This window comes from Thamnophis sirtalis, unplaced genomic scaffold, assembly GCF_051295495.1.
Source record: "Thamnophis sirtalis isolate CommonGarterSnake01/CBP01778 unplaced genomic scaffold, rThaSir2_p1.2 scaffold_9, whole genome shotgun sequence".
Taxonomy (NCBI): domain Eukaryota; kingdom Metazoa; phylum Chordata; class Lepidosauria; order Squamata; family Natricidae; genus Thamnophis; species Thamnophis sirtalis.
Window position 1 is genome coordinate 47,298,040 of NW_028261389.1, and position 20,943 is coordinate 47,318,982.

A 20,943-nucleotide genomic window follows, 5' to 3' on the forward strand; every position below is an offset into this window, starting at 1 on the left:
ATACAGAAAACAGTTTAGCAGTTTACATATGGAAATGGAATTTTTTATTACAAAACTAAAATTGGTTTCTTTTCTTAATTCAGTCATCTTCTATGCTCTCTTGAAAGCAAAGAGCTCTGAATCTCATCATTTATTTATTGCAGAAAGAACTTGTCTACTGTATTGTTCTTTGAATTTCTTCCTACCATTAGCTTAAAAATTTTATAAGTAACTTTGCAGGTGATCAGGTGAAAATAAAGCAGAACCTCTCTTTCAGGAAAAGACTGATTTTGACCTGTGGGGCAGAAGAGATTGGAAAGTCATTTGTCCGGAATGGTTTAGAGTCTCCTCTTTAAGGAAGCTGAATAACAAGGTTGCTTCATAATTTAAATGATTAAATTGAATTGTTGAATTGTTCCTAGTTATTCCATGGCGAGTTGTCTGCCACGAGTTGTCCCATTTCAATGTATTTATTGAATGTACATCTCAGCTTACTATTAGAAAACAGTCAAGTTGGTTCACAACAATTTAAAAAATACAGTCTGAGCCTTTAGAAGAAGAGAACTCAGAAACGAATAGTGAACTATCTGCAGTATCTCATCTTCTTTGTAGGATCAGATTTGGACTCTATTTAACAGCTAGGGAACATCTTTGCCTTTCAATATTTTACTTCCTTTTCCACATGAGCTTTTTAAAAAAATGCATAGATATTGCTTAGCTCTCTGAATAATTTGAACATAAATCTCTGTGATGCATTTAATATGTAATATGTAATATGTAATAATATAAGGTGACCAATCGTCCTCCTTTAGGGAGGACAGTCCTTCTTTTGTAAGTTCTGTCCTCCCTCGAAAAGTGTCCTCCTACATGTCCTCATTTCGATATTTGAAGACTAATCTGTTGCACGTTATGTGACGTATTTGTATTTGACATGACGATTCGTCAAGGCTCGGTATAGTGCGGTATAAGACACGATTATGAGACACATGCGCTCCGCACGGGAGACCTTGAGAGAGAGCGCCACGCACAAGTGGCTTTGTTTACTTCTTACTGAAACATGACACGGCACATACGCATGCAGTAGACTCATGGCATGTCGGCAATTGAATGACTCAGGGTAATTATTTCTTTCTCAGTGAATATTCAATTATACTGAGGTAAGTATAATTCACATTTTATTAATTCATTATCTATTTAATAATTTCCAAATATGTATAATTTTATTTACAAGTTTATACAACCCTGTTGTCAACAGAAGTGTAAAATAATTTAAATTTTAGTGAAGTTTATTCACATGTTATTAAAGTTTCAGTTGTAATAATTAATTTTATTTATTCATAATGTGCTTGCATTGTTTGTATAGCTTTATATTTTATTTTAAATTTTAAATTTCATTTAAGGGATGGAAAAATCAAAAAAGAGGAAATGCCATTTCAATGATCAATTGAAAAAGGAATTTCCATTCCTCATATCAAAGAAAGATGCCATTTTTTTCTGCAATATTTGCAGAAGAGAATTTTGTATTGCAGTTGGGGGCAGAGCAGCTATAACGAAACACTTGTGTCAGCCTCTGTTTTAGTGCTTGCTTTCGGCTGCCATTGAACGGGGAGGGGGGCATTGTTTGTGGGTGGAGAAGTGTCAGCACTGGAGAGACTGAATAAAGGGAGGTGTTCTCATCATCTACTGCGCATGCTGCAGATAAAGGATTTGCTGCCCAGACCAATTGTCCGGCATACCAGCCTGATGATGTTTTTTGAAGATGTCTCCCACATGACACCTGTGGGGTATACTGATTGGACTATGGACTAAAGTTACCAGGGGGAGGGGGTTGGGTCACATATTGATATCTATGATTACGCGCGCTTTTATCTCAGACCTCGCTTTGCTTAGCTACTATCTACTTATGATCAGTAAAAGTACTCTGAATTCTGCAAAATGGAGTTGAGGGGTTTCTTTCTTGGTTACTGAGTGAAGCAGCCTTGACACTTGTCCACCAACAAACATAAGCAATCATTAGATGCATCAGCTTCCAGTCGTAAAGTTACAGTTTTTTTAAAAAACTTCAAATTATTCTGAAGATGAAAAACAGTTAGCTGCAATGGAGGGAACATTTACATTTCATACCATAATTCACAATCAAAGTTTTTGTAGTATGGATTGTACAACTAAATTATTGAAAAGTTTCACAATGCTAAATTTTCATGCGCCAGGACAAAATGCGAGGCTATTATTAAATCAGTATTTAAAAATTACTCTGATAAAATACTTACAGCAGACTTGAAAATTGCAGCATTTGTTATGGTTTTATCTGATGCATCAAATCATAATGAAACCAAATTGTATCCAATACTAGTAAGATATTTTAATGTTACCAAGGGGATTCAAGTAAAAATTTTAAATTTAGAATCCATTGTGGGTGAAACTGCTGAAATTTTGTCAAACCATCTATACAGAATAATAAATGAAAACAATTTGAAATCCAAAGTTGTTGCACTAACAGCTGATAATACAAACACAAATTTTGGTGGGCGAAGACACAAAGCGGTGAATAATGCGTATGTAAAATTACAAGATTTACTCCGAAAGAAATACTAGGAATAGGTTGTAATGCAGATATTTTCTCAAATGCAATCAACACGGCGTCATGTGCCATGCCAATTGATGTAGAAGTAATAATAACTACAATTTATTTACCATTCGTGTGACTACTTTAAAACAATTTTGTGAAGAAGCGAATGTTGAATACAAAAAACTTTTAGGATATTCAAAAGTTAGATGGTTTGCTCTAACACCTACTGTAGAGCGTGTTCTACAATTATTTGAGCCTCTCCGTTCATATTTTTTAAGTTTAGACAAATGTCCTAAAATCCTGGAATCGTTTTTCAATAATGAAATATCTGAGATATTAATGTATTTTGTACATAATCAAGCATCTATTTTTCACAAAACGATTCAAAAGATTGAAGGTGAACACATTTCAGCTACAGAAGTTAGTCTTATTTTGAATGACTTTATCCTTCAATATAAATCTCGATTTGAAGATAAATTTCTTCCTTTAATTATAAAAAGAAAATTGTCAGACTTAAGAGAATCAAATCTGGGCATAACGGAAAAGTTTATCAAAGAAGTGCAGAATTTTTAACAAACATGTTTTCAATATATCGAAGAATGGTCTGAAACAAACATCACGGGAAATAACAGTTTTCAATGGTGTTTTTTGACTTCATCGCAAGTATATTGGAGAGATATTGAATCTTGTGTTGAGTTTTTATCTAAAGAAATGCCAGACATTAAAATAGACGACAATTGTCTCTTTGGAGAAATTAGAAGACTGAATGTATATTTAAATTCTGAAAAATTAATACAATGGGAAAATCAACACGTTGAAATTGATAAAAGATGGATGGATATTTTCAGCCATTTCAAAAATGAACATATTTCATGTGAAAATTTATTTATACTTGTTCAATTTATGTTGTGCTGCCCTGGAACTAATGCAGCAGTTGAAAGAGTTTTTTCAATTGCCAATGATTTTTGGACAAGTGAGAAATCGAGATTGAATGTTGATACTCTAGCTGAAGCACTTGCCATAAAATTCAATATGAAGGATATTTCTTGTTCAGATATTTCCAATATATTGTTAAAAGATGATACATTGACAAAAAATATTAATTCAATGGAAAAGTACTCATTTAAATAATAATTAACAGGCATGTAAGCATAATTACAATATAAAATGTTACAAATGTTTTATTATGCATATATCATATTATAGTGTATTATTATTGCAATGAATAAAATATTTCTTTTATTTATGATATATTTTTTTCCAATTTATTTGTCCTCCTTTTCATTGTAAAAAAGTTGGTCACCTTACATAATATATCTCACTCACTAGTTCTCTTAATATATCACATAATAAAACAAATGTCCGTTCTGAATAACTAAGACATACATTTAAATATAAATGAAGAATTTTTAACCTAACCCACATCTATCATGCTAGAAGATAACACATCTTCTCAAAAGATATGCTACTTACTTCACCACAAAAAATGACAGTAACATTTGAATTTGTTAGAATGACTGTCATCAAATTGTAAACTTTATCATTCCAGGCATGATTACACAATAAAATGGTGAACCTGGGAAGGAAAATGGAACGTAAACAAAAGACATAAGTTGCTAGGAGACAGTAGAAATTTTAATAAACTGATTTAATTCAACCTCTCCTTTTTACATTTGTGCTTTTGAGGAAAAGAGATGTTGGTTATCCAAACTACACTTGTGATGATTTATTTCTTCTTGTAGTAATAATTGTCCTGTATGATTGATCTGAATGCTCCACCCACAACATTTTTTTGTATGAAAAGCAGGCTGATTGGGGGATGGTTGGTTTTCTGAAAGATCTCTAAAGCCCATTAAACATGTTTGTTGACAGTTTTGGGCAGTACAGGTTGGTTGCTAAGTTTGTAGCTTTCTCTTCTTTAAATGCTAAAACTGGTTTTCTTACTCATAATAGCTAGGAGAGTGAGAGTGTCTATATTACGTATTGAATGGCAGTCACCAGTATCACCATCTGGTGATCAAAGGTAGATAGCCCCTCTTCTCCTCTTCTCCATAATGGAATTTTGAATGGAATGGAATTTTTCTGGAAGTCTCTTAAAGCCTTTGAGCTTTTGTTAAAATTTTGAAATAATATGATAGGAAATTGTCAGTCCTATGAAGTAGCCAAAAAACAAGCACAGCTTCAAAAGTGCTTTTTATTGCAATATGATAGAATATTAAAATCTTGAAAACCTGACTAAATTTGTCTCAAACCCATCTAGGTTTTCTTTCTTATGCTCACCTCTTTTTCAGTACTGGGTAATTTTTCTCAAACATCTTCCATAACAGTTCATTCTTTAGGTTTAGGTTAGGTTCATTGGATTTATATGCCGTCCTTCTCCCAAGGACTCAAGGCGGCGTACAACATAAAAGAAAACACATATTACAAAAATTAAAAGGGACATTAAATAAAGTATCCAAAAAAACCCCAATTGATATTTACAATAAAAATTTAAAAATTAAATTAAAATTAACAACCAAATTAATCATTTATTTTATTCTGTTCAGGCCAGGCCAGCTTGCTGGAAAACCCAACTTTTTAGGGCGTGTCGGAAGGACCGGAGGTCGGGGATTATACGAAGCTCTGATGGCAGCTCATTCCAGAGGGAAGGCACTCCCACAGAGAAGGCCCCCCTGGGGGTCGTTAGCCGACACTGTCTGGCCGACGGCACCCTGAGGAGGCCAACTCTGTGGGATCACACTGGACAGTGGGAGGCTACTGGTGGCAGTAGGTGGTCTCGCAGGTACCCTGGGCCTAAGCCATGGAGCACTTTAAAGGTCATAATTAGTACCTTGAATCACACCCAGAAGACAACCGGCAACAGTGCAGGCCGCCTAAAAGGGGTGTAACATGGGAGCACCTAGGTACCCCCATGATAACCCGTGCGGCTGCATTCTGGACCAGTTGAAGCCTCCGGGTGCTCTTCAAGGGCAGCCCCATGTAGAGAGCATTACAGTAGTCCAGGCGAGAAAGGACGAGGGCATGAGGGACTGCACAGAGCATCCCGATCCAGAAAGGGGCGCAAATTCATTTCTTCTCTATCCTCAAGGTGAGATCTACATCCTTGATAGAAATGTCTCTACTTATTTTTAAATTAAAAGCAGATTTACAGACACTAGAGCTAGATCGGATTGTTACTATCATCTAAAGAACTTGAGAACATATCATTCAAAATACCCATTTATTTCCTATTTTGAGACAAATGTTTTAAGTCAAATATTTTCAAATTTGGGCATATTGAATCTTATTTGAAAGCCTGTGAAGAAATCCTAGAGTTGTAGGCTAGACTGCAGAATAATAAAAAAAGAAATCTCAGAAGGTTGCAATGCCAAATCATATTGTTTTCAAGAAAATGATTTGGATTTGAGTCTCCCTAATCTCAGAATTAATATATCGGAAAAAGAAGATAGCCTCCCTTGCAATCTGGTTTTGGAGCAAAAAGAAAAAAAATAGGAAAGCAAGAGTAAAGGAGATAATTCTAAGACATAAAACTAGTTGTGTAGAGTCCATATTTGTGTAAAATGATAATTGTAATTAAAATAGTGTTTCTGATCTTAAAAGAATAAACAAATTTCCTTAAAATTTCCAGCTTTCTTTCCATATAAATTCATACTCTCTGAATTGCTGAATTTCTCACCTTTTTCCTCTCCTTACACAAGATTTAAGATGAGTAATTGCAGCTTCCTTGAAGCAAGTGCTACACAGAATTTTAGAAAGTACTTGGGAGATTTATTGAACCAACCGCAGTGTGCAATATGTGTATGTGTTTCAGGCTGTAAATTTCTTCTTTGGGGGAAAATTATTTGTCAACTGTGGCTACATAAAACATTCATTAGACATAAATGCCTTAAATTAGAACAGTTCTCTGTTTCATGAATCAGAGAGCTGCATTTCCTGGAGTAGGCAATGCACATGGTGAAGGTGATCCCAGGGTATTGAATGAATGATCTTTTTTTTTTTTTGGTGGGGAAGGGATTCTTGAATGTAGATGCATTCAATATCACCAAGCCAATGGCAAAAGGAAATGCAAATACTATATTACAGTGACTACCAACTTGAGTTATTTACAGTAGCAATTAATCTCAATAATTTCTAATATTTTTCTTCCTGCCGAAATGAAAAAAAATGTTTCTAGTGGAAATTATCTTAAATGTTATTCTGTTAATATATTCTTTTAAAATTTAAAACATGACAAGTACTAATTTTTTTTGACTGAATTCATACTCAAAATCTGAGGAAATCTGTTGACAGTTCTGTATTACCTGATCATAATTCTCCTCTTTGATCTCCTTTAATTTCTATTATTTTATTTTATGTGTTAGGTTTATATCTCACCATTTTTCCATAAGCTCAGATTGGCAAAAATACACTAGTATTACCATTTTTTTTCTTGGTCATTGTGTATCTCATTTATGAGTGATGAGCCTGCGTAGAAATGATCACTGAACTCTTACTAATCAGTCCCAAGGCAGTTTCAAGAGTGCTCGTCTGCCGTCATTATGGAGTTTCTCATTCTATTGGGGGTGGGTGGGATGCAGACCTACAGAGAGCACAAGCACATGATCTTATTGCTGCTTTCTTTGTAGCTTTATTTATTTTGTTACAATTCTGTTTTGTTGTCTTTATAAGGCAGTGATAAAGAGCTGTACTATAATTAAAGTGTATGCCTTTTGTATTTATTAATTTGATCTGTATTTTTTGTTTTATGTTAATTTAATAAGCAACCTCTATATTAACATGATTATGTGAAAAAACAGTAATGATAATACTAACAAGAATGTTCATCAATCATTACCAGGGGTGTGAAGCCTGGAAAACTGTCATTAAGACGGGCAGCTATAGTTTTGACTTGGTATAAAACAACATTTTATGTTTGTCTTGAATACTTTTAAAGAGAAGAATTACATTTCGAAAATAAATGGAATTTTGCTCCCACAATATTACCAACTTGAAGTAATTTATTGTACTACATTATATATTTTTTATTTTTTAATTAAGTAATTAATGGATTAATTTGCATCACTATGTCTTTAAGTTATATAAATTTAAGTTTAGTTACCGAGTAATATAAACAGGTAGATGAATAAGTTTGATAGAGGAGGAATGTATCCATCAGAAAGCTGCAGGTAATAGGCCTAGGAGTGAGCTTGCACTGAACCAAAGTTTTAAACTAACATAATTGCAAAATGTACCAGACATATTTCTAATGTGCTGGTTTGTGTGCTGTATTTTCTGCATTTGTACTTGATATTTAGAGCAGGAAGAATGAGATGGTGGGAAATGAGGAATTGAAAGTAACAAGTGTCTTAAGAGCTTCAAATGTATACAGGTGTTTACAGAAAGTGACGATCAATAAGAAAGTAAGAAAGAACAACGAACAGAAAATATGGAATTCATATGTCAGTGTTAAAAAAAGTATAAGAAACGTGGCTTAAGATGAGAATGGTGTCCTTTGCCCAATAGCAGTCCTTGTATGATCTGCTATGTGTCATTGGACCCCATTGCAATGGTTTGACAATGTGAATTTTCTGTTGTTAGTATATCTTTTGCTTCTTTCTTTTGTTCCAAATGATTAGAAACAATAAACCTCTGATCTTAAAGTAAGATATATTGCTTGTGGTTTGCCTTTGTTTTTTATCAGATTATTTTTACGTTACATTGAATAAATGAATATGCAAATAAGTATATTTGCTTTTTAAACTAGCATTCCTGATGGTGTGCAGAATTACTTATGGATTGTTGGTATCCCTTGCTTAAGTAAAACAGGTTGCATTTTCTTTTATGTTTTTGATATGTAGCTGTTTTCCCAGCAAAAAAAGGGATCAGTAGGGAACTAAAATAGTTAATGATTCATAATATAAATGTACTTGTTTTCTTTTGCTAAAGAAGTTGTGTGTGTGTTTGTGTGTGTGTATTAACACTCCTATTTTTTCCCTACTTTATTTGATATTTAGGGAAATCATACACAAGTTGAATGTATATGAGAGAAAGATTTGTTCAGATTTGAGTCACCTCAAATCCCTCTCGACCTGTGTGGCTGTGTGATTCTTGGTTATTTTAATCACTTGTATTGTGTTCTATGTTCCCTTTCCCCCCTTGAGTTGTTCGCCGCCCTGAGTCCCTCCTAGAAAAGGGCGGCATACAAATAAAATAAATCTAAATCTAAATCACCTCTGACATAATAGTTGCAGACATAACCTTAGTTTGTTGGCTAGCAGATTCTTTGAAAAATCCCTGAAATAATTTAAAGTCAAATCTTTATTGGCTATAAGATGTCTCTGGCATGGTATGGTAACATTTACCTACTGAACACCAACTAAAATTTAAGAGAGTAATATGCTTATATTTGTAAACTTATTAGTGTTTTTAGATTTCTTGGAAAATGAAATGCCAAGCAATCATTTTTGGTTTTCAAAAAGCACTGAGTTGTCATCTGCACAGTTTAGCTAATTCTACCAATATAAGATATCCAATATCCTCTTCATCTGGCTTTTGTCATATAAGCCTATCATTTATGAGAGATTAGATTTAAAGTCTAAATGTAGCAGCTATTTTTAACTAAAGTTCTAAAAGTACACTTTCCTGTTTTGTACCGATTAACAATATCTGATGAATACCTTTTACTGTATTCTAGTACCAATTGCATATTAGTCCCACTAAAGAATCTCTGCATGGATTGTAACACACTTTCATTGTCTTGTACAAGTTTTTGACATCCTTCCTTCTAAAAAGCAAATGTAATAACATCCTTGAATAGGGGAGACTCTGCTTCGATTTATGGAATGAAACAGCTCCACACATAATTTTCTGATGTCCCTTCTACACAGGGTGATGAGTTGATCTAATAAGCCTTGTCTTCACTTGTCGCCCTGCTTGCTCAAGGGATAATATATTTCCTGATATTTTTAAGGGCAGTCATCAAATTGTCACTAGTATACAAGTGTATTTTAGCTCTTATTGACTCTGTTCTGGCTTTAAATCTCCTCTGAGATTTTTTTGTTTTTTGTTATTTTCTTCTTCATTATTGGGCAGTAGGTAAAGATGGGCAGTTTTCCAATGTTATGCTTTGCTTTACCTCTCCAGACTCTTCCATCTCTCTGTGAAGAATATTCTTTACTTTATTTGGTTCATTTTTGTTTGCTGCCGCTGTGCTTTCAAAATATACCAATCTCCTCTATTCTCCTCCTATCTTCTTCCCTACCTGTTTCAAGGTTACAGCTTCAATAAGCTGTATAAGCAATTCTGCCATGTTGACTCTGTTTACAAGGCTCAAATAGAAAGGTGCTTTCAATTTTCTTAGCAGCTTCTCCTTCACAGGAAGGTGGTTGCATTCCAGAGAACTTTGAAGGAAGCAAATTATTTGGATCCTTTCCAGTCAGGATTCTGACCTGAGCGTGGGATCGAGATCTTTTGGATGACCTCTGATCTGGACAGGATGGGGGTAGTGTATTCATCCTTGCCTTTCTTGACCTCTCAGTAGCTTTCAATACTATCTACCATGGTATCCTTCTAAATCAGCTCAGAGGATTGGGGTAGTGGTGGCGGCACAGTGTTATGGAATTCATCTCTTTCCTTGATTTTATGCACTTCTGTTTGTCATGACCACAAAGCTCAAGAGAGCAGTATGGCTACATCTGGTCATTGCCACCCATTTAGCACAGCCCTGGGAGCACGTGTAGCTTAAGGAATTCTACAGACGCACAACTTGGATTGTGTATAAATGTTTGCTTCTGTCATGTTCTAATTATAAGCTAAATAAATAAATAAATCATCTTCCTTCAGGGTCAATTCCAGTTGGTGAAACGTGGAGAGGAAAGGTCTGATGTTCAGCTTTTATTATGTGAGGTGCCACAGGGCTTTGTGCTTTCTCTTCTTCTTTTCAATATATATGCGGCTGCTGGGTGAGCTTATCCATTGCCATGGTTTGAGGTATTACCAGTATGTTTCACGTCTGCTTAAGAAGCTGCATTGGTTATTTCCAGGTCCAATTCAAGGTGCTGGTTTTAATCTTTAAAACCCTTCACAGCACAGGACTGGGCTATCTAAAGAATCACTTCTTCCAAGTTACAGCAGCCTGCTCCGTTAGGTCTTGCAGAGAAGGCTTGCTGTGGATATCATCAGTGTGGGCCCTACCTCTGGTAGATCCCAGGAGAAATGCTTTCTGTGCTATGGTGCTTAGCCTATGAACATCCTTCCCTCTGAAATTAGATTGGCCCTTCGATTTTTTGAAAAGCCCTCAAGATCTGGTTATGCTGCTAGGCCTCGGGACTCCCAGGGAAATGGAGATTTGTCTCAATGGCTCAGTATTTCTGCGGATCATTGACTTACTCACTGACTGACTGACTGACTGACTGACTGAACAAACAAACACACAAACAAACAAATAATACTGTGGGTTTTTTCTTTAGATTTTTTAATCTGATTATACCCATAGTTTTACTTATTAAACTATGTTTTATCTTAATAAATCAAACAATTTCTTCGATCTAACAAAGCAGCTGTTTCATAGGGAAGAGGTAGACTAACTTACAATGGGGATGAGCAGTTTGCACTGCTGTAGCTGAGAAACTTTGACAACTGTACCACTTTGAAGAGTTTAAATATAATGCTCACAGTCCCCATGTTTGGCTGCTGTGTATATCAGAATGCTTTGTGTAGAACAGCCATCTGGAGTGGCTTATATGAAATCTGTTTTCAAAGAGCTGTAATGTTATTGACTAGACTATATATTTAGAACTTTCTGATTCTAGGAGAAATCGGTCAATGAGAAAGATGACCTTTGAAATGGTGGAATTGATTTCTTAAAAAGAAGACAATGGATGAGTGACTATTATGAATAACTTATACCCTATAAATCCTTCCACTGCATAAAGATTGGATTGGAGGGCTCAGAAGTCACTATTCCATCTAATATGATACTATATATATATATATATATGTATGTATGTATGTATGTATGTATGTATGTATGTATGTATGTATATATATATATATATATATATATATGATATATTAGATATATGCAAAGAAATTGCTGTCTGACCGATTAATTATTCTTAGTTTACACTAATTACTTTTAATTGTATATTTAGACCTTCCTTTGCCTTTCCAGGATGTAAGTTGACATTGCTTTTTAAATACAATTACCCTTTCCTTGGACTTCTAAGGATAAGAAAAATCTTAAATCAATGTGCAATGTACTGGTAAAGGCTGCATCTGGGGTTTGGGCATGTTTATGTATAGCCATAGATCTAGAACTTGACTGGGTGCTTTGGGGCTAGTCACTCCAACTAACCTGTAGGGTTGTTGTTCTGAGGATTAAGGGAGATCTCCATATAAGCTATTTTGATACCCTGATTGAAAATGGGATATAAATTTGACAAATCTGACAAAGCTATTGAGTAACTATTAAAGGAATTTAGAGAGCCAAACAATTAATAAAGGACTTCCAGTGAATTAATAAATATCAGATCTTTACTTTATGGAAAACTCTGGACATCTAAAGTGTGCTAAGAAAATGCATATAGGTTTGTCATTTTTATCCCTAAGCCAAGCATTCTTGCTTGAGCTCAATAGGAATAAAATCCTTCAGTTTATCATTGTCATCACTGTGCAGCAATAACTGGAAGAAGCTTTATGACTGCAGGCTATTTCTGCTTTCAAAACCCTTCTTGGGCTTTTTTCAATGTTTTAACCTGAGTCTTACATTTCCCTTAAAATTCTTGATGTCTTTTATGAGACTGAAGTATATTATTTCAAAATATACCCATTTTAGAGACTGGGTTACAAATTGAAGATACAGAGTTTCGATAAGGATACAAACCTTTTACTGAACTCATATTCTTGGAATGTGATGTTTTCTTCCATTATTTTGAAGAAAAGAAAAGATGACTACCCTAAATATAGAATTATTATGAAGCCTTTTATAAAGGGAATTTCAGACTTTCCAGTCTGTACAGTAACACCCAGAATAATAAAAATGTTTTGTGACTCTTCCAATGAGTAATGCTACTGATGACATTAACAGCAGCAATAATAATAATGTCAGCACTTACTGGAACAATTGTGTGTGGTCTTTTGTACTGTACTCTCTGAAATCAAGATGCAAATTCCCATCACTCCAGTCAGGTGGCCTGTGATGATGGGATTGAATTTTCAGCATCTGGAAACAAGCCAGTGGGAGGAAAGCTCCTACTGGAACTTGTTTTGTGGGAGATCAACCAGCCTCTGATGGCATGGAGGTTGGTGAGACTTCCTACAAAAAGCAGCATACTTTACTTGCCTACATGCTAATGAATGGAGATACCCCCAACACTCTGTCTATTCTATTGGATGCAATTCTGTTCAGCTAAAAATGCCACCATGGCTGTGGTGTCCCTTCTAGAGTGGAACAGATTTTAGAATTGTTGTGGTCCACCAGGGGTCTGCGGAGCTGGCAGCAGAGTTGGACAGTGAGAAGGTTGGGGAGGAACATGGGCCAGTCCTGGAGTCTGGGGATGGCTCGGATGAGGGCTCTGCATCAGAGGCAGAGAGGGGCCAGGGCCATCTGGCAGTTATGTGCTGCCTCCAGAGCCCCCAGAGTCGGACATCAGCGAGGCAGAGGAACTGGGGGAGCCTATTCCCAGTGTGTGCATGCGCAGAGCTGCCAGAAGGCAAGAACAGTTAAGACAAAAGAGGAGACTCAGGAGTAAGGCTTGGAGATCATTGGCCCCTCTCATAAGACATAAAGGAGAAGCAAAGGCACGTGAAACTTTGCAGGAAGCAACTTTGTTCGTTCTGGTCAGTTTAAACTCTGAAGCTCTGTTTTGACTCTGTGCTCCGTGGCCTTGCAAAGCTAATTAGCAGTTCGGTCTTTGGCAGCGTTTCAAGGGAGATAAAGGTGGGTGCTTATCAGCTTTACCCAAAGGACTGTGGCAGACTTCTGTCGGACTCTTTACAAACTATTTGTGACTCATTATGGGCTGTGAATGAACATAATTCACAGCTGTTGAAATAAAAAGAGGGTTTTGGGGACTAAGCATGTGCTTTTTACTGTCTCAGGTACCTTAGGTCCAAACAAGAATGACCTTTCTAATCTCTAATCAATGGCTGGAACCTCCCATAGGGGAAAGTAAAAAGATTTCCAGAAACAGGTTTGGGTGTCCTTTGCCATAGGGCAGGAGTGTCAAACTCACATCATCACAGTGGCTTCACATGACATATTGAGACTTTTTTCCCCTTTGCTAAACCAGGTGTGGGCAAAGCATGATGCATCTGGCCTGTGAGCCAGGAGTTTGACAGGGCTGGGAGTTTGACATCCCTGCCATAGGAGGAAAGTTAGGAGCCTCAAAGTGAGTGAAGAACCTTGCAATCTGTCCAGAGTTCTAACCACACATGGACAGCTGGATAACTATAAGAAACTTCCTAGCAGAGAGAGAATACAATAATACTCTCCTATTTATTTTCCACAGCAATTTTTGTTTATTGCTATGTTTTCACTTTATGGTGAGGAGGGATAGAAAGATAGTAAATAAAAGCTATCATGAGTTATTGTGCTTGCATGTTTGATGTCAGTAGTTAGCCTGATTTCTCATATTGTCTGAGGTAATTTGATAAGATAATTGACATTATGTTGTACAACACTTGCAATCTGCTGGTATCTCTATTCCCCACTTCCTGAACTGGAGGTACAGGTAATGAGAGTTCCCTTAGTGAACGTTCGAAGTTATGCAATAAGTGCCCACTAGCATTTATGAACAATTCCCAAAATTACAAATGTTGCAACAACTATGCTTGTTCGCTCCTACGAAGGATGGGAGAGGAAGCAATTGTGGGCAACCCAAGGGAGAGAAAATGAGGTATCTATGGGTTGAGGGAGGCTTTGTGTGGTCTGTTCCATTACTAAGCCCCGACGGCCTTTCCCACCCCAAGATACTTCATGTTCACTTAACGAGTCGCACATTCGATTAGCAAATGCATGGGCAAAAGGAGGGAGTGATCACGTTCATTGTATGAGATTCACTCTTACGAATTCTCGGGTTATGAATAGAATGGGCAGGCTCTGTTATATTCGTAACTCAAGGACTACCTGTAGCCTTCGCCAGTCATTGTATTTACTAGCTACTTAAACTCCATGAACAAGTTTTAAATCTTCCCATATGTTGACAAGCAGCACCTATTTTATTAGCAGCTTTCATAATTTAATATATATTCTGTGAAATGCTTCCTTTTTTCTGTCCAAATTAGTATATTGCAAACAATTTAATAATAGTACTGTAGGTGTTGGTGAGGATTTTAAAATCATTTATGACAATTAGGTATGTTTTAAAACAAGGCTATTTCGATAAAAGTTGGTCTGATTTTGTTAGAAATTCCATCTTTAACTTCAAGAGTGCTTGTGAAATGAGGTTCATGGAAACGGAAAGTATTGAAAATTTTTCAGGCTTTGAAAGAGGTTTCAAGGAATAACTTCATAGCACATGCTTTTTTAAAGTTTTGAAATTAGGGAAAATATTTTTCAGTAAGTAACTTAAATCAACGAGGCATGTTTATTTCTAGTTTGATAATTTCTTTAAGCCTCCTTGAATTCATAAGAATACAGATCTCTATATTGTAATATTCGTTCACATAATCATTGAGGTGTATCAGTGCCCAGTGTGTAATTTTTTTCATTTAAAAACGTCTGCCAAGCTTTCTTCTTGCTGCTCCAATTAACACATTCAGTGCACGCTTGCCATTGAGTGATCTGTGTATATGGGTTAAACCATTTGTTATTTGTTCAGATTGCATTGTTTGTAGCAGGAATGAGCTGTGCATTGTTTATTCTGTAAACTAAGCAAGCAAAAGAAGAAAGTGAATAAAAATAAATGTAATCTTAAGTGATTAGAGGTTGTGTGGCTATAAATAACAAGGAGTAATTATTAGGTTGGAGAAAACCTCTTGTGTTTTCAGATGTGGTTCAGTCCATTGAGTAGCGTTTATCTCCTCCCCTCTGGCCCCACTTCAAATGATGAAGACAGAGAATAGTGAAATTCTATGGCTAGGATTCCTCTTGCTGTCAGATCCATTGTTAACTTTATTTCATTTATTAAAGTGTTCTTGCCATAAAGATCCTACCTTTTTAGCTTACCATTTCTTCTTTTTAAGTATTTGCTTTAAGATGTAGATATAGTACCTTTGATTATTTTAATGCAGAGTCAGATGAAGGTAAAGCAGTGTCCTTTTATTGCCAGAGCTGAAGCTGATTTTTGAGTGGTGGCAAGCTGGCTGGTCAAAGGGGCCAATTCTCTCTCCTGGCTATTAATTCTTTTGCCACCAGCTGTTTGTGAAGTGTAGCTCTGGGCAATAGCAACAAAAGATACACAGACCGGAGCCTGTGGGCTGGTGAATGAGATGGACCGTTTCTTGGGGTTGGTCAAGCAGATAAGGAGATCGAGAAGAAGAAAAGGCAAAAAGTACCGTCCGGAGGAAGATTATCACGAGGGCTATGAGGATGTATATTATTATGCCTCAGAGCATTTTCCAAGTAAGGACTGTACAAATGTTTTTCTTCTGTTACTATGACAAAGGGGGTTACTATTGTTTTAAGCTCAAAAAAGGGGATTGCAGCCTGTTTTTCTTTTTAGACATGTTGAAGGTGGTGGCTTTTTGTATAAGGCTACTATATTGTGTGAACGAAAGGAAAGCTCTGAAGAAAGGATTAATATTTCAAGTACATTTAATTGATTTCTATTGTGCAAGACTTTTATTAAATCACTCTAGTGCTTTAAACTCACACTGCAGACAATTTATAACAGTGCACGTGTGTGCCTGTGTGTTTGCTTCAGGGCTCTGTCCATGTACAGTATTGTAAGGAAATATCATTTTAAAACACTCTGAAAATGAGCTTGCTTACAAGATTAAGGTTGAAGTTAGAAATAAAACTGAACATAAGCCAGTCTTTTAACATTTTTTAACATTTCCTTATTTTTTTTCAATAGAAAGTAAAGCTGGTTTATTTTTTCAGGTGTTCATTCATAGCATTGTTAGAAAATGAAAGAACTATTGTGTTAATTTATTCTGCAGCCATGTGCCTGCCACTGCATTTTATAAAAATTAGGAGCAATTCAACATCAATATTTGAAGCTAGAACATATAGTGTTCATAATATTCTTTGTGCCTGCATATTCCCTCATCTCGTGTGTTGTCTTGTACCTATTCCAGTAGATTTAAAATGCCCACGAATTCCTACAGGAACAATGGGCAAGGGAATCACACATAGGCTTGTCTGAATTTACTGTGCCATGCTTAAGGTAAAGGACATTGACAATATGAGCAGCCATAAACTAACAGATGTGTAGGAAGGATCATCTTTGCAATCAATAGTTTCTGTTCTGTTTATTCATGAGCATAACACATTTCTTTAAAAAATGTGTATATCAGTCTATGCTTTTTTATTCATAAATATAAAAGATGGCTTATAGTCTACTTTGCTGTGTGTTGCAGTTTATCTCCTTTTCCGAGAGGAGGAAGAAACAGAAGTTTTGCAGTTTTGGAAAAGTACATTGCTGGAATCATGTGGCAATGCTATATTTATCAACAGCAGAGTTTTTGATATAGAATTGTCATTTCTTTTTTTAAAAAAGTGTTGGTTGCATTGTATTTGTTTAGTCTATTACTTCTACATGTAAAGCAATGAATTCATGACAGGATTAATAGTATAGTATACTTATCAACTAATCAACATAAATATACTATGCAGAGTACAGAATCTGAAAGTGATTAAAATAGTAATTTGTACAACTTCTGTTATTGTACAATTTTAGAGTCTACAACTATTTAAACTAGTTTCCCTTTATCTTGGAAAATAAAATCAAAAGAAACAAATAGATGGCTTAATTCTATCAAAGCAGCTGTTTTTTTGAATAACTTTATTTTGCAAGAGTCTCTCCATTTAGAATGAACAGACAGATTCTTCTCCATGTAATCTTCCATGTTATCAATATAGTCATTCCAGCGTAGATTTATGTTACCAACCAATTTGCCTTTCAAAAGAAATCAAGTAAATAAAAAATGCTTTTTCTATTAGTAATTTATCATACTACCATCCGTTATGTAGCTGTTTTAATTTGGTTTATAACATTTACAGATTGCAAATAATTTTTTGTTTTAAAGTTGGGAAAGACTGTTTAACAAATAAAACTGATTTTAGTAGGGTTCAATTATAAATATATGGTTAGTCATAAGTGATTTTAAAAGTAATATTTATATTTCATAGATATTGAAATAATTGTCAAAAGATTTGAATTTTTTATCATATGATTTCTGGTACTCTGTTGAGTACTGGAATACATAGTTACTACTGTATAGAGATGTTATCTCTCATACTTTGCTTACTTGTACAGTAGTTACAGTAAATTAAAGTAATTTCTTTCTATGGTACAACTGTTATTATTTTATGTTGTGGGGAAGAAGCCTGACTCTGATTTATAGAAGAAAAGAAATTTTTCGAAAAAACACGACAGCAGAATACCCATTACCTTTCTATTCATTTTAAAGTGTGACTCTTTGTGTCTTCTGTCCTACTGGAAATCTACCAATTAATCTGACTTATTCCCACTGCTTCTGCAAGTATCTACAAGTGTCTGTGGATGTCAACCCTCTCAAGTAAATCAGGCAGGAAATAGGAATAGGTGAATTAATTCTACTTTATTGTAAGGTTACATTAGCAAAATCTTGCAAGTCTGAAAGTACAACCTCCCCACCCATGACTTTTTACTTCTTGATCCATTAGTGTGAATTCTTTCTCAGTTTCTTTCTGTGACTATTCAGCAATTCTGAGCTCCTGCCTCTCTTGCCTGATTGTTTTCAAAGCAGCATCTCTCCTTCCTTTTCCTCAAGGCTACCCAAGCATTCTATTATATTGGGTCTTTATTTAGCAGCAGTGAAAAAATATATCATGCATGTTTACGTGTGCGTGAAATGAGAAAGCAGTCAAGTTAGAAATAGTTAATTATATATTTTTTGAGAAAAATATAAAATAAAGCAACATAGCTGATGGCCTTAAGTACTATTCACAATAAGTGTTAATAGTTACGTTCAAAACTTTGCTATGCAAATGTAGTATTGCTGCTCATCTCTCAGGTCTTAGCATCTTCAAAATCTTAAATATAATTGTAAAATTAATAATCACCTTAAAATGATTAATTATATACCACCAAGTTGGTATAGACTCCTTGTGATCATATAGATTTTCTCTGTGACAGTCTGTCCTTAACCTGGTCCTTCAGGCCTTCCAACAGTGCACCCATTTCCATGTAATTAAGTCCATCTACCTTGCTGCTGGTCATCATCATCTTCTTCCTTTATCATTCCCAGCTTTAGAGCCTTTTTCAGAAAGCCAGGCCTTTGCATAATGTATTCAGAGAAAGATAATTTCAGCTTGTCATTTATGCCATAGCTCAGCGGTTAAGATTCTAGGCTTGTCAGCTGGAAAGCCAGCAGCCCAGGTTCGAGACCTGAGCGCCACATAATGGGGTGAGCTCCTGTCCTAGCCCCAGCTCCTGCCAACCTAGTATTTCTAAAGCATGCAAATGTGAGTAGATAAATAGGTACTACTTCAATGGGATGTTAACAGTGCTCCGTGACGTCATGCTGACCACATGACCACGGAAGTGTCTTTGGAGACTACTGACTAAATGGAGAAGAGCATTGCCCCCTATAGTCAGCAACGACTAGCTGAATAAAATTTGCAGGGACTCATTTACTTTTTTCTCTTTGTGCTTAGAACTCTGGTGTGATCTGTTCGGAAATACATGTGTTTGTTTTATTGGCTAATAAGATACTGTCAAAGAATTGTCTCCAACACTAAAGTTCTGCTTTTGTTTCCAAAGATTGTCACTGAGAATACCATTGCTTGTACTGTTTTGAACCTTGGGTGCATAGACACATCATAGCATATGAAATTTTTCAAAGCCCTTCATAACGACTCTAAAATAAAAATAGAGGTTTGAAATACATTTAGAACACATGGAATTAACTTAGGTAAGACTGTGTTAAACAAAAAGCGAGAAATTTGTTGAAGAATTTCAAACAGTGTTCCAAATTGGACGTTTTTCAAGTTTAAATGGAATCTTCCAACCTTACTGAAAGTTTTATGTCCCAACATTTCCAAAATAACCTGTAATTGGTCAAATTTGAAACGTATTGCATTCCTTTATTTGTAATATAAAGAGCTTTTAAAACAATGAACATATTTTGTTGCTACATTGATAAAGTGACCAGATTTTGACTTCCTGGGAGGAGCCTACTGGTGAAGGCAGCAAAAAATCAGCTGCCTCCGAATTCCTGGCTACGTACCTGTTTAGAGGATCTTCCATCTGACGTCTTATCAGGTTTTCTTATCCTTCAGGCAAGAGGGAAAGAAGAAACTGTTTTGCTGGCAAATGCTCTTCGATTTTTGCAGCTTTTGTGCTTGCAAGGAAAGGGGGGCTAGCCCAAGGCAGAACGGCTGTCCGTGCTGGGAACTTCTAACTGCCTTGTGCAGGACAAAGTAGGTCTCTCCCACTCTGCTCTAAGTTTTGTTTGATTTAATCTTATCACGAGCTGAATCCGTTTACTGCGAGGACAATAATTGCTTATCAACATTTTAGCTTCTTCTCTTTTTCTCCTCCGAAAAATTATTTACTCAGAGGCTTTTAAAATGGCGCCGAGCAGGCTGGTTTCTCCGGTAATAACGAACACTTTTTGCTAATTCTCACAAGACTTCAAAAGAATTCAAAACAAAAGAGATAGCTTATCAAATGTTTTGGTTTCACAATAGAAGAATTTTACTCCTTCATTAACTTTGCTTATTTGGAAGTTAAATGGTGATGAATCTGTTGAACGGTCTTGTTACAATGTTTACTCACTGAAAGTTTTGCCAAGCCTTAAACTTCAAAATAAAAGCCTCTTTACTTAAAGCTGCATATTTAGGCGATAGAGTTTTATTAACTGCAGGCAGACAAACTTTGAAATGGCCTCAAAACCAAATATTAACTTGAAGTCTTCACCCTCTACTTCCAGGGGCACATCCTCAGTGCCTGGCACAAAGCTGCAGCCTCCGCTTCCTACGCCCCCTGCTGGGGATGTGTTAACGAAAGAATTTTTTCTGAGTAATCTAAGCGAGGCTCTTAATGCACAGACAATTAAAATGGAAGATAAATTTAGAGATAATAGAGAGGAGAGAAAAGAGGAAATAAAAGAAATGAAAGAAGAAATTAAAAGTGAAATTAAAAGTGAAATAAAAGGACTTAAACAGGAGTTGTATGAGAAATTTGAGGCTAAGGTTGATAAAATTAGAGACGACATGCTGAGTCTTGTAACTGTATTAACAGAACATATTTCTGGAGTGGAAGATA

At 35.7% G+C, this 20,943-nt stretch overlaps 1 protein-coding gene across 8 annotated transcripts in view; it reads left to right on the forward strand.

The window, feature by feature from the left end:
* GRIP1 (glutamate receptor interacting protein 1) overlaps positions 1–20,943 on the forward strand; it is a 395,387-nt gene that overhangs the window by 94,264 nt on the left and 280,180 nt on the right. For 2 of the 8 annotated variants that reach the window (XM_087723470.1, XM_087723471.1), the window contains exon 1: positions 15,519–16,091. The exons of 1 other annotated variant lie outside the window; for it this stretch is intronic. In XM_087723470.1, coding sequence (XP_087579596.1) covers positions 15,959–16,091 — 133 coding nt within the window. In that variant the 5' untranslated portion in view covers positions 15,519–15,958. Of the gene's footprint in view, positions 1–15,518; positions 16,092–20,943 lie in introns of those variants that run through there. 5 more of the 8 variants (XM_087723472.1, XM_087723473.1, XM_087723477.1 and 2 more) reach the window with 3 other exon arrangements.